Genomic DNA, 14114 nt, shown 5'->3' with positions numbered 1-14114 from the left:
GTGGGTGGATGAGAGGATATATATCTGCTCTGGGGGACTCATCTGAAGAGCTCTGAAGACACGGAGAAGATTCCCATGGGCTTCCATAAGCTCTAGATTCACCCATAGGTAGAGGTGAGTTGAACTGAGGTCTGAGGTTTCTTCTAACACTAATGTGATTCTCTCTTATAGTACCTCTCTGAGGAAACGCGGTCAGCTTGCGTCACGGAGATCCAGCATGAATATTAACTGTGCTGGGGGCACCAACCAGCCAAGTCAGGAGTGCAGTCACCCTGCAGAAAGCATCACCATTCCAGTCCATGAGCTAGAGGAAAGTAGCCTGATCCTAGACAGCCAAAGTCCTAGCACTTTTGCAGGTCCCAGGAATGATGGTAAGGATGATGAGTGCATTGACTTTATAACATCTAACTTGGAGAGTGTTGGTTTTGCAGGGCCTTTGTTTTCTAAACAAATCCAGAAGGCACATTGAGTTTTTAAAAGCTGCATTTTCTAAATGTCCTCCACTCTGGGGTATACAAAATGCATGTCTTTTTACTTTGAGAGTGCAAATAACTGACCGTCGGCATGTTACCCAGGCCAGTATGAGAGAGAGAAGGACTGTGCCAACGTCTTGCAGCATTGACGAGTTCCCCTCTTCAAACCCAACAGGGGATTCACTAGATTTCACCAAAGGAGCCCCCAGCCTTTGTTGTCTGCCTGGCAGTCATATATACATGCCCAATGTAATATATTTAAGAATATAACCCTCATTAAAAATGAGCACTCCCTGCCTCAGTTAATACTTATAAAATAATGGCTGTAAGATGCCGTGTGCTCTCAACACCTAATTTGACTTCACCTACTGCTGAGGGTATTCAGCCTCTCACAAAGTCAGCCCCATATTTTGCATTTGTCCCCAAATATTTCTTACTAGTGGCAAATATTTCCACTCTAATTATTTGTTTCTCCAAGCCTTTATACTCTTGCTGAACAAGCACTTGCATCTCATGTACATGTAGCGTATCTCAGTGTAGAAGCAGCCTTTGATTGAAACCAGCCTTGTTCATTTGCCAAACCTATTCTGTACCATTCTTAACAGAAGCCTCCCTTGTTCAATGCCTTTCCTCACAAGGCTGGGCCTTGGACATATAATGTTCCCTGGGAACAGTCATGTGAGGGTCCTTTTATGGTCCACAAGACCATAAAAACTCTGTCCTCTTAATCAGTGAACTGTCCTCTCTACTCTCCCCACCACTGAAGGAGCCACTGGTGCCAGCTGCTGGATTTATGCTGTACCTTTACCTTTCATGCCATGAGAGAGCAACTGAATGAGACCTGTGCAGGAGACTGCCCTTTCTCAGCATGCGCTATCCCCAGTGACATCTCAAACCATCCTCAAACATGCATGGTATAATTCTGCTCCACCTCTCTTGTTAAGCCAGCAAAAGTCTGTGTTGGTTCCTCTGAATGACTGTTAAAGATGGGACCCAGCTGATATAGTTTCTCCTATCCCCCTTCTAATTTCTTCAGTCCTTGATTCTGTTCACTTAAGCAATGTGAAATGGAGTTGGATTGAGGGCTCCGGGAAGCTTGGATCTGAATCCAACAGAATCAGGCCCAATGAAGTTACAGTTCAGTGTTATAGGGTGCGTCTACACATCATTCATCAGTGTGCCTTTGCTACTGCGCATTAAGTTTAGTACCTCTTATGTGAAGTACTAGATAAAGGCGCAATAGCTGTGATAACATGCAGTAGCAAAGGTGGACTTTTTGTGGTGCTTAATGCAGAGTAAACTAATTCTACTGCGCATTAGCCTGGTTTTTGCCGTGACACGCTGATGCTCAGTGGAGCAGTCCACTGCATGTTAAGGCATCTCGTGTAGACGCACCCAGTGTATTGCCAGGTGCTTTTCCGTACTCGGACTTTCTTTTGAGCCACCACCACGTCCATCTAGACCAGCATCTCCTACTTCCTACCTGCCCCAAAGTGTTCCTACTGAGTTGCCATGCTTAATATTCAGGGAGGCTGTCCAGCAAATAAGGTTTCACTGTCACAATATTTGTTTGTCTCTGTTTGGCAGATTTCAAGTATGCGTCTCACCCAGCAAGTCTCCAGGTCAGTAACCTGTTAGCCGCTCCTGAGGACGCAAGTGGCTCTAATTTCCAGGACGGCAGTAAAAGACAGCCAGAACATTTCACTTCTCAAGAATGGTACGGGAGCAGCACTGCAGGCTCCAACAATTTACAGATGCAGGCCCCCGAAAAAGTGACTCTAGTTGTAGACGGCACTCGATTTGTTGTGAATCCACAGATTTTCACAGCTCATCCAGACACCATGCTGGCAAGGTAGGTGATTTTAGTAACTTTCAAGAGGTTTCAAATGGTTTGGGCCCTTTCTGCAAGGGAACTGAACTTCATAGCTTGTGCTCTGATCCTGTCAGTTTGCACCAGCTAAGCAGGATCAAGCCGGCTGAGAGCTGGCATGGACGTTGGCTGGGAGACACATAGATAGAGGGGAAGGAAGGCTAGTAAGCAGCTGACAGTGGTTTTCTATCTGAACCAACGCTGAAGCAGCATCCAGGGGTGCTGTGCAACCAGGGCTCTGTTTTTTGGATAAGGTAGCAGAGATTCTAGAATCACAGGCTAGGAGAAGATGATGAGGGACCCCCTGCACTGCTGTAGGATTTGCAGATGCATATCCAGCTGCCACTTGCATTCTCCTCCATTGGAAGTGTTCACACTTGCAGGCACCAAAAAACTATATGGGTCATCTGCAGCTCTTCAATAATTGCCGCCGTGCATGCTCTTACCCCATGGTAAATGAAAGCAAAACTTATGGTAACCCCTCACCTCCCCTGAAGTGCTGTGGTTTAGCTTTCATTTAGTGGGGGGTAAGAGCAAGCACATGGACAATTACTGCCAAGCTGCTGACAAACTAAGCCTTTGTCCTTCATATGACCTATGCAAGAGAGGAAGGCCAAAAAGCCCCACAGTTCAAACCGATCTGATCAGTGGGGAAAAAACATCTTGACCATAGCCAGGGACCTTTGGGTACCATCAGCAACACACCCCAGTCAAAAACCTCAGCCTTAGATGTGGCTAACATCGCATGGCTTTGGATGGAGGTAGAAAAAGCCCCAGAAACAAGTAGCATTCATGGGGTGCACAGGGAGAGAAAAAGTTCTTCCTAGCCCCAACTGGTGAGCAGCAAAAGTCCCGAAGTATGGGATTACCAGCCATCGCCTGCACTATAAGAGTTATAGCCGTGCCCTGATGAGGGCTTGTATTATGGCTTTATTGAATGCGCTTGTACATATGTTGTGCACCTATATTCCAGAATGTTTGGACCAGGAAGAGAATATAACTTCACGCGGCCAAATGAAAAGGGAGAATATGAAATTGCAGAAGGAATCAGCTCCACAGTGTTTCATACAGTCCTGGTGAGGAGACATGTCTAGCAGTAGAAACAACCCTTTGTAATGCTTGCAAAGCAGAGCTTCCTTCCCATCCACTCGCTTCAAAAATCTTACGTTGTGATTACAGCTGATCATTTCCCCTCTCTCACATGAATCAACGTGGAATCTTTTTGCTTCTTGTGTTGCCGGCTCTCTTGCCTCACTGACACCGTTTGCGCTTCTCGGCTCTGCTCTCACCCCATTTCTGCCTATGTAAATGGCCTGAATAATTCTTTTTAATGTGGCAAAACTGCTTCATTCACCTGTTTTTCCTCATATCTTAGGATGTTGCACATGAGCACTGGCTGACACAACAAGAAATAGACTTTTCTAAAACATTTCCAAACACCATCTTTTTCCTTCTTTTATTTGCAGGATTACTACAAAACTGGAACCATTAACTGTCCAGATGGGATATCTATCCCTGATCTCAGAGACACTTGTGATTACCTCTGTATCAACTTTGACTTTAACACGATCAAATGTCAAGACCTCAGTAAGTGAGAGCCCTGTCCGGTGGGGCTCGGACCTGAAATGTGCTGAGCAGCAGTCTGGCCCTGACTGGGCAAAGCTCGTTATGAAGTGTTGTATGTTAAGCATCTGATCAGTGCTGTTTACTCCCCTGGGACTATTTGCATGCTTAAAGCTAAGGCTGTTCTTAATTGCTTTGCTGAACCAGGGACAGAGCTTTAATGTCCTGCAAAACCCAAGCTCTTAGTCTTCGCAGCGTTCACAACTCAAAGCAAAAATGGAACGACTGCAGAGTTGACACGCTGACAGGCTATTGCTGGAAGTGATGCACAGATTAAGTTTACATTAAGAATTCATAATAATCCATTATGCTTTTTACTGCATTGACTGGATCTAGGCTCTTAAAAATGTTCCTTGTAATGATCTTAACATTTGCATTTCATCCAAGTTAAAGCTTATCTTATTTTTAGGTTGGCTAATGCTGCCAGCTGGAGGATAGAGGCAGGTTGTTAAGGAAGTGATCAGAGGTGCATATGGCCTTTGGAGGGGCACTCTTGTTGTAGATATAGCATACAGTTAAGTACATGATCAATGAACTAGCAAGGTGGTGGTGGGGCTAGAGAGAGGGAGGGGAACTTGCAGCTTCTATTCTTTGATTTCCTAGCGACTTGTTCTGTGAGCATGGACAAGCCACTTGGTCCAGACTTCTCAAGCGCAGGTGCTGCAAAGGAAGTTCCTGCTGCGTGGGTGGCATTGTTACCCTTTGTGCACTTCAGTGCCAGTTTTCCTGATGCAGAAGGGGTGTTTTTCACACTTACGTTTTGTGATTCTTTTATTCTCCCATTACTCATTCCTTGTGGACACAGAAGCGTACTACTGGGTTGTACCTAGGCTCTGGCCAGGCAGGTATGTGGCTACATACGCACACGCAAGGTACATGTGCAAATCACTGGGTCAAGAGTAGGACAAAAGAGGTTCCTCCTCTGTTTTAGCTCCTGTAGCAGGATGCTTAGGGTAGTTGCCCAGGAAGCAGGACTCAGCACAGTGCTCTGGCTCCCATGCCACAGGTCAGATATTACCTGGGCCCTTCTCCAGTGTGGTGTTTGAAGTTGGACCCCTGGGGAACCAAGAAAGGGAGATATTTGGGGCCAGGAGGAAGAGAACAGGCTAAAGAGGGCTGTGGCTCATGGTGCTCTGCCTGGAAACAGGCTCTAGGTTCCAGCCTGAGCCCCTGCTTCTCACTGAGGCAGAAACTCCCCCTACACTGCTTTCCCTCCATTTCCCCCAATGAATATTAAATGCAAGTGGCCATGGCTTACCATCCAGAGGAAGGGACTTGACTGATGCCTCACCTGTGCCCTGGTGGTTTGAGCACTGTGCTGGGAAACTGGAGGGATCCAACTTCAAGCCCCCTCTGTGTAAGAAGGGCCTAGAACCTGCGTTTCCTGCTTCTTGGGCAAGTACCCTAAGACTGTCCCCCTGGCTTCTTGCCACAGGTTGTGGTGGAGGCAAATACCATGGCTAGGTCCAAAAAGGGACTGGATATATTCATGGATAATAGATCTATTGATGGTTATTGCACAGACTGGTTAGAGATGTTTCCTCTGACTTTGCTAAGCCAATAAATGGCGGATGCCAGAGAGGGAATTGAAATGGGGGATAGATCACTCTACAGATACCCGGTTTGGTGCTCTTCCTGTGTAGCCTTCACTTCTGCCAGTGTCAAAGACAGGAGACTGGGCTACATAAACCCTTGGCCTGATGCAGTGTGGCTGTTCTTAGGACTTGCACCAAATACGTGTGTGTGTATAGCCATGTTCCTGCCTGGCCAGTGCATAACTTGGTGCACGTGCCTAGTACACATGCTCACATATCCACATGGCAGGAGTAACAGGATCACAAGCAGCGGTTGTCATAAACCACTAACACAGCTGGGTAAGTGCCATTTTGGCGCACCAAAGGTAACAGGAGTCTGTCCTAACTGTATTGAGTAGGTATATTTATAAGTGGCCTAAATATTCATTGCCACCAGGAGGATTAGAGTTGTGTATGCCCAGGACCTGTGGCAATTAGACTAGAAGCTCTTGGGTTCCTAAATAGAAATTTTCACTAAGAGCCTCATATTTCTGACACATGATGTTGATTCCCACCCTTTCCACCCCCCAGCTCCCCATTTGCAGTTTCACATCTGCAAAATGGGGGAAATATTTACTTTGCAGGGAATTTCTGAGGCTGGATTCACTCATGTTCATCGGGTATTTAAGAGCATCAGACAAAGTGCTTGGGAAATGGCTCTCCAACACTTTGGACTTGTGCTCCCCTCCACAGCTTTTGTGACTGTAGTGGCACCCCATTTAAAAAAAAAACAACTAATTTATACACCACAGTGCTCACTGCTTGCAGAGGAATTGGGCATTAGAAGTATGGGACTGGCCAGGCAGGGACAAGACTGAGGTTGCATTTATCTGCTTATCTTCTCACACTTCACTTAATTCCTCACACATCCCAACACCCTTCAAAGGATCCATGGCACCCTGGTTGAGAACCACGGTGCTAGAGGAAGGCAAGTGTTTTTATTTGATTCCATAAGATGCATCTGAAACCTGCCAAAGCACAGGTCCCATTTTAGCTTGACAGCATCAGCTTGGCATAAAACATAAATAAATTGCTAAGTTCTTCTAGCTCTGTGAAGGATTTTGATTTGACTTACCTCCACCTAGGTGCTTTGTTGCATGAACTCTCCAATGATGGCGCTCACAAGCAGTTTGATAGCTTCCTGGAAGAGTTAATTCTGCCTATCATGGTGGACAGTGCCAAGAAAGGAGAACGTGAATGCCACATTGTAGTATTGACAGATGAAGACACCGTGGACTGGGATGAAGACCACCCACCTCCAATGGGAGAGGAATATTCACAAAGTAAGAACAGGCAATTGGTTCCAAAAACCACACGCTGCGTTAGGAGAAAGACTGTTGCCAGTGAATGGCTTTCTGAAGAACTCTCTGTGACGAAGGGGGAAGGAGGTTTCCCTGCATGTGGGTTTGTTTTAGATGAGAAACTGCATATTGAAAACACAGCAGGGACCTCATCTTCAGAAATGCAAACATGGGCATCTCCCACTAAAGTCAGCTGGAGCAGATCAGCAGTTTCCAGTCTTTTTGTACATCCAAAACCAAGTACTAGGGCTGCATGAAGTTTCAGGTGGTAATTCAATTCGGAGGAGATTCGGCCCGATTTGGCAGCTGAATCTCCGTATCCGAATCGAATCAGGGTACCAATTTAAAGGTCCAAATTGATTCAAAGGCTGGGGAACTCCCTTCTCATCAGCACAGAGGCAGAAAAGGATCTTGGGGTCATTATAGACTCCAAGATGAACATGGGCCGACAATGTGAGGACGCAGTCAGGAAGGCCAACTGCACCTTGTCATGCATCCACAGATGCATCTCGAGCAGGTCCAAGGAGGTGATCCTCCCCCTCTATGCGGCACTGGTCAGGCCGCAGCTGGAGTACTGCGTCCAGTTCTGGGCGCCTCACTTCAGGAGGGATGTTGACCGCATCGAATTGGGCCCGTGATTCGAATTGCCGAATCTAATCACTGTCCCCCGAATCGGCCAAATCCGAATCCAAAGCAAATAGTAGCTGCTTCACACAGGCCTACCAAGTACTGTAGTTGAATTTCTGTGGGGCTTGTAACCCCTTTTGGCTGGACAGTGCAAAGACTTGGAACCACACTGGGTTTTTTTTAGGCTGCCTGATTCTTTCTGTTGACGTTTCAGTAGCTGAGGAAGTGGATTGCTGTGAAGTCTGATATTTTATCCAAAAATTATGTCAATTGATTTTCAAGCCTTCTTTTTCATTAATATCCAGTCATGCTGCTGACATGATGTAAAGCTTGGGTGGAAGAAAATAATTTTTCCTCTTCTTCCAATGCTATGATATATACCCCTAGTCTAAGCAAAGCTTTTGTCAGTATTAATTGGAGTTTTGCCTGTGAAAGGACTGCACAACAGTGCTCATAAATGCAGTGGAATAAGAGCTTCCTTCCTTACCTATGCGTCTTACATTTGCTTGGCACTCTTCAGCTCCCATTGAAATCAGCACCTCATGGATCAGTCTCTTCTGCTGAGTGCTTATAATCTTTTGTCAGTGGCATCATAGCTTGATACCACGGAAATGGCTGCTCCGTCTCAGACTGAGAATCACAACTGAGCGTTAAGCAGCCTCCACTGTGCACAGCAGATGGGCTGTGAGGGGAAAAGAGAAAGCATTTGCTTAAAAATAACATAACTCTAATATCTGGCAACACTAAGGAGGAGTGATTACTAAAACCATGCATAGGGATCTTAGCTTAAACCAAACTACAGTATATTGGGGGATTTTTCACAGTGAAAGACAGAGTCCCTCAACTATAAAGCTGCATCACGTAAGCTTATCTTACATACTGGGGGTAAAACCAATGGTAAAGAGCAATCACATATGCACAGTAACTTGCACTGGTTTATTCATTTGCTTTGCTCTTCTCACCTTTCAGCCCAAAGAGTAAGTAATATATGTGATAAACCCATCCAATGCTAGATGGGTACTAGTTACATGACTTTCCACTTAACCTGTACAACTATTCTCAGACCCATTTTCCCCAAATTATGTAACTTGTATTACTACTTACATCAGAGAAGCCAAAAATCCTTGATGAGGTATGTTCATAGGTAATAAAAACCAATTCTGAAAAGCTAAGGCCAACATTGTCAACACCCAGCTTGCTAGGAGTTGCCAGAGGCTGAATATTTCAACAGGTAAACTAATGCTGAGTGCTAGAAAGTGATGCATTTCTTATACTGAATTATCCATTTTGTTTCTCAAGTCCTTTACAGTTCCAAGCTGTACAGATTCTTCAAGTATATCGAAAACCGTGATGTTGCAAAGGCCGTGTTAAAAGAGCGTGGGCTGAAAAATATTCGAATTGGCATTGAAGGTAAAAACAAATCCTAAACAAAGCAAGCACAAACAATCCAGCAAATGCTCTTAGACCCCAGCCCCCTTGCTGGGAACACGTTGTCTGTGGGAACCTACAGTCAGATGCTTTGTACGGTGAGCCTGGCTCACGTCCCACCGTGACTAAATATGGAATATGAGCCTCTGTCTACAGAGCGCTGGAGGCGAGATCTCACCCTGCCAGTAGTCTTGCAGGGACTCACTGCGGTCCGTAGGGTGGCAGCACTGCTCAGAGAGGTGGATTTTGACAAGCTTATTATGTTTCAGGTTATCCCACATGTAAAGAGAAGGTGAAAAGGAGGCCAGGAGGCCGCTCAGAAGTTATCTACAACTATGTGCAGCGCCCATTCATCCAGATGTCTTGGGAGAAGGAAGAAGGAAAGAGCCGCCATGTCGACTTCCAGTGCGTGAGAAGCAAATCTCTAACGAACCTGGTTGCTGTGGGTGACGATGCTTCTGAAGACCAGGAAATTTTATTGCATCACCCACCCCAGGTGGACGAACTGGATAGGTTAAATGCACCTTTCTCTCATGTGGCTGCTAATGATCTTCCCGATTAGTACTGGCTCAGGGTCAAGTCCCCTTCCAGTTGTTCTCTGGCATCTGGGGACTCCTCAGCTTCGTTTCATCCCAGGATGTGGAACACGCCACCTTGCAAGGTGCTTCCTCCTTATAATTGCTTATATTATGGTGTACTATGACAAGTATGTGAATAACGAGCTATGTTCCCTCAGTCGAAAGGCAGGATTGCAAGCAATGTCTCCTTGAAAAGGAAGAGATGGTGTTCTTTCCTCCACTGCTGACAGCTTTGGGAGTACCTAGAGAGAGATGGAGGTTGAATCCTCACCTAGACCTGTGAAAGAAGAACAGAAGCGTTAGAAGCCTCTTGTTTGGAGAGAGGCAATTCCATGAATATTAAAAAGCTGTTTCAATTTTAGATGCTTCCCACTGCTATAACGATAATCAGTTGCAAGAGGACCAAACATCAGAGCAAGACCGATTCCACCCTTCCGTACAACAAGTACAAATATAGCACACTTGTGACTGACTGTGTAACACTGTGTACTACCAACAGGTTTTGCATCCAGAATGTATACTACTGTACTTGAGAACGATGGAGCTAGTGTTCCAAGAGGCCTCCGGATGTTCACCTGCAACTGCTCGCTTACAGTTCTCCTGAAGACAGAATCACTTCTTTATTAAGGGAAGACTTTATTTCTGTTGATCTCAATGAGAGTAGCAGATATCACAGAGTGGAAATAAAGCTCGATGATGTCTTACCAAAGGAGTGAATGTCACTAAGTCGCCTATCAGAGATATCTTTGCACCCTAGAGAGCCGTAGATTCTTCCCGAATCCCCACATTAAGAAAAAAAAGCAGAGAAGGCAACTCCCCGTACAGCCGTGCGGACAGTAAAATGATTCAACGATCAGTTGCATCAGGCTCACGCACCAACCTCAGATGTACGTTCAGCGGGGATCCTGAAGGCAACGTGAACTCCCCAGGAGCAGCTGACGGTAGAATTTGGGCTGCTTTGTAGCTTGCAGGGCTGGCTACGTCCCTCCAGTTTGAAAGCAATGGCATGACTTTATTCTGTCTGACCTGTAAAGGATGTAGGGTAGAATAACATTAGCAGATCTGGTATTACTACAGTAAGAACAGCCTTGTAAAGAGTAGCTGTGCACCTGGGAAAAATAGTATAAATAACTTCTCCTGCTTTTGGCTCATTGCAGTAGGTTGTGTTTGAGACCCAGACCATGTTGAATCCAGGAGGGTATCTGCACACAGATAGCCAAGCTAGGTTTCAACTAGCAGGCATGGGTTCCAGATGTGACTTGACCACAGCAGCCCATAATTCAGCAGGGGTTAGTTTGCCTGGCTTCTCACCAGGGTAATTTAGCATGGAGTCTAGCAAGGGCTGCCATAGTTTTCCTGCTAGGTTAAGGACAGCCTGCGTTATGCTGCAATCAGTTCAGACGTATTCCACGTTCACAATAGCTGTAGCTCCCATCCTGGTGCAAAGGCAACACAGGCTCTTCATTTCCTCTTGTAAAAGGAGCAAAAAAAAATGCAGCTGCAGCCAGTTTGGATGGAAACTCTGAGCACAGCGGCTGTTTGATTTCTGTGTTTATAGTTGGAGGAAGGGGTCTCAGAATCAGCCCTGAAACACCCAACTAAGCACCTGTTTTCAGCAATGCTGCTTCTCCACTCCCCACGAGTGAGAAACAGGCATTCTTCCAAGCAGCCTTTCATTATTTTCTACCTGTAAACTAGGCTCTTACCAAAGACTTTTTTTTGCTGCTATAGGAATGTTTTTTCTTTCCTCACATATATAAAAGTGACAATAAGTACAAAATATCTTAGACTTGTGAATGCTGCTGTAGGCCAAAAAAACACAAAAAACAGAACCTGCTAGTGGCTCTAGTTTCCATTTGTATCCGAGTTTAACCATCCCTAAAATAGCTTCTTTTCCGCAGAGGTTTGTTCCTGGTTTCAGAAGCGTAACAAAACCTTTCCTCTTCCTGTAAGTGCCTGTGAGAAGCAGATTTTCAAGCACTGAAAGTAGAAGGAATTGAGGAGCTCAGATGCCATTAGACACTTTTGAAAATCTGCTTCTAAATCCTCTCAGAGCAGGACAAAGAAGTGTCCTTAAGCATTTGCAGGCAGATGATACACACACCACACTTTCCATTATTTCTGTTTCTTTGTATTGTATTGGAAGACTACATGGAACGGCAATCTTCCTGGCTTAAGGCCAGTTTGGATCCCTTCCTTATACTGGTGACACAAGTAGACCTTGTGGGATGATTACTCACCAACATACGGGGCTTGCAAGCTGCCCATGAGCATTATGTTGTGTATTTATTACTGCATCACTTTAGATGTTTAATTAATGTGTAATATTGAGTAGCTGGCTTGATATTTGAGTTTACATTTCTTTGTATGTTAAGGGCCTGAACCTGCAGGACACTGAATACCCCTAAAGTCTCCTTGTCCACTGCAAGGCTTCAGGTGCCGCTCAGTGTCTTGTACTGTCACCAACATCAGTGCACAGGCCTTGAGCTTCTCATAGCATTGGATATTTGGGGAGTTGAGGGCACCCAGCACCTCATGTGAATCCTTTAACAGCTCATACAGTCGGACCACCTTGGATGCACTGGGGACACATTCAGTGACAAAACAGTTTACATCCACCACTTTGCTAACGCCCCAGAAGTAGTTTTATCTAGTTTTGTAGCTAATTAAGGATAACTGGGATTTTTTTATTACTATTATTATTCTAGAGCAAACTCAACTGAAGAGTTTTTTAAATATCTCCATTCACTTTTTTTTTTTTTTACTGTTATCCATCATTCAGGTACAAGGCAATGGTCTTATGTTACTTTTTACTTAGTTTGATGTTACTTGTGGTGTTTACAAGACCCTACAGTTGTACGGTTTCACTTCTATAATAAAGTGTTAAAATGTAATGCTGCTGGCATTTCCTTTATTGAACAGAAAGAGTGCTGTAAAGGATGGTGAATGATAGCTGTTCAAATGTTGCACCTAAAAGGGATTCCCGTTTTATTTTCTGATCCTCTCTGTACATATTCCAGTGCCACAGCTCTGGTCTTATGCTTCCTTCCTGGCACGTCTCCCTCCCAGAGACATTAGGCTGGACAGCTCCAAGAAAAGGATGTTCTGGCTATGCACCAAGCTGGGTAAAAATCATTTGAGACAAGGAAGCACAGATTTCTCACAGTATTTCCACAGAATAGGAAAAGTGACATTCACACACCCTGCCCTTTTCACCTAAATCCAGAGATAGCCCTAGGCACTACAATGATTAGAGGACCCACAAAAAGATGAAGACCACAGTCTGTTGGTCACTGTGTTCATGTAACAAAGGACAAGGTTCCTTTCTCCAAGTGAGTTATCAAATACTCAACAAGAGTAAGAGGAGTATGTGATGCTCACAAAAAGATGCAAGAATAGCAACAGTCAACATTTCTGGAGCAATGCGAAAGAGAAGCCTAAAGAGCTTCAAAAAGCTTGTAGATACGATTTTAATTTCTCCTCCTCCCTTTAGGTTAGAAAAATGTGCATATATTCATCTACAATCAAAAAATGCCACAGAACTCAAAGCAAACACAGCACCAGTGTGTTTAGCACCGAGTTATGAACCAGGATCTCAAAAAAGCTTTACTGTTTCATAGCACCTTCTGGCTGAAGTTCACAAAGTACTCAATACCGTCCTACTCGGAGCTCAGCTGATGTTAATCAAACCGCTCCAATGAGAAAGCTCTGATTTGCTAGCTGGCATCGGGGAAGTCAAACACTCATGCTCTGTCTCTGTGCCAAAGACTGGCCCAGACATACATTCCTAAGTGTAGGCTAAAGGGGAATGAAGAGGTAAAGTTGATGCCAGTTATGGAAACTTCTGCAAGGAAATGTCAACCACTGAAAGTCTCATTAAAAGGTTTTGATAAATGAATTTGGAGTCTAACCATTTGCCAATATTCAAAAACTGGCAAGTTGCAGGGGTAAGTGGCTCTCAACCACAGCTGGACTGGACCTGCATCCTGGTGAGCAAAGGTGGCAGGGGGAGCTCTGATTTTCCATGATAAAAACCCCCAAAATTATAGGTATTTAGAATTTATTTTATTATAGTGATTGAGGCAGTGGTAGGCTTCCAAACTACTTTAAAACTATATTAATAAAACATTGTATTCAACTGATGCGCGCACACACACAGACACACACACACTGTCCAGTTGAACACAATGTTTTATTGATATAGTTACAATATCTACATCTATATATAGATATAGATAGATATATAACGATGTTTCATTTTAATTGTGGATTTTGCCATTTTTAAAACAGAGAAAACCAGGATCCCAGATATCGTAGTAACAGTGCTCAGCTGGTAGGAGCTGGCAGTGCTCTGCTGCAAAAAGCAGAGCTAATGTTGATTTGTGCCAGCTGGAGACTCAGCCCAGAATCTAAAACTCAGTAACACTATATTATTTCTCAAAGCATCCACAAAACTTTACTTCCCCCCCTCTCCCCTACAATCCTTCAAGCAAGGTTTGTTACAAGCATCAGATTGTGCCCTCATACAGGGACAGCAGCTGCAAACTGCCAAGATCAAGAAATGACATATTCATGCAATACAGCCTTTAGCTTAAGCAGGTTAAAGCAGAAATACTGTTTATCCTTTGCCCACACGCATA

General features: G+C 44.6%; 1 protein-coding gene across 2 annotated transcripts in view; it reads left to right on the top strand.

The window, feature by feature from the left end:
• Positions 1–12368, top strand: part of KCTD20 (potassium channel tetramerization domain containing 20) — a 22462-nt gene extending 10094 nt beyond the window's left edge. The window contains exons 2-8 of one of the 2 annotated variants that reach the window (XM_019546234.1): positions 172–371; positions 2061–2325; positions 3317–3419; positions 3810–3930; positions 6626–6823; positions 8768–8878; positions 9166–12368. In XM_019546234.1, the coding sequence (XP_019401779.1) occupies positions 172–371; positions 2061–2325; positions 3317–3419; positions 3810–3930; positions 6626–6823; positions 8768–8878; positions 9166–9458 (1291 nt within the window). In that variant the 3' untranslated portion in view covers positions 9459–12368. The remainder of the gene's footprint in view (positions 1–171; positions 372–2060; positions 2326–3316; positions 3420–3809; positions 3931–6625; positions 6824–8767; positions 8879–9165) is intronic. The other variant, XM_019546236.1, reaches the window with a different exon arrangement.
• The last annotated feature ends 1746 nt before the right edge of the window (positions 12369–14114 follow it).

Source organism: Crocodylus porosus, unplaced genomic scaffold (assembly GCF_001723895.1).
Source record: "Crocodylus porosus isolate Cpor-Errol unplaced genomic scaffold, CroPor_comp1, whole genome shotgun sequence".
Taxonomy (NCBI): Eukaryota; Metazoa; Chordata; order Crocodylia; family Crocodylidae; genus Crocodylus; species Crocodylus porosus.
This window is presented reverse-complemented; position numbering and strand designations above follow the sequence as displayed.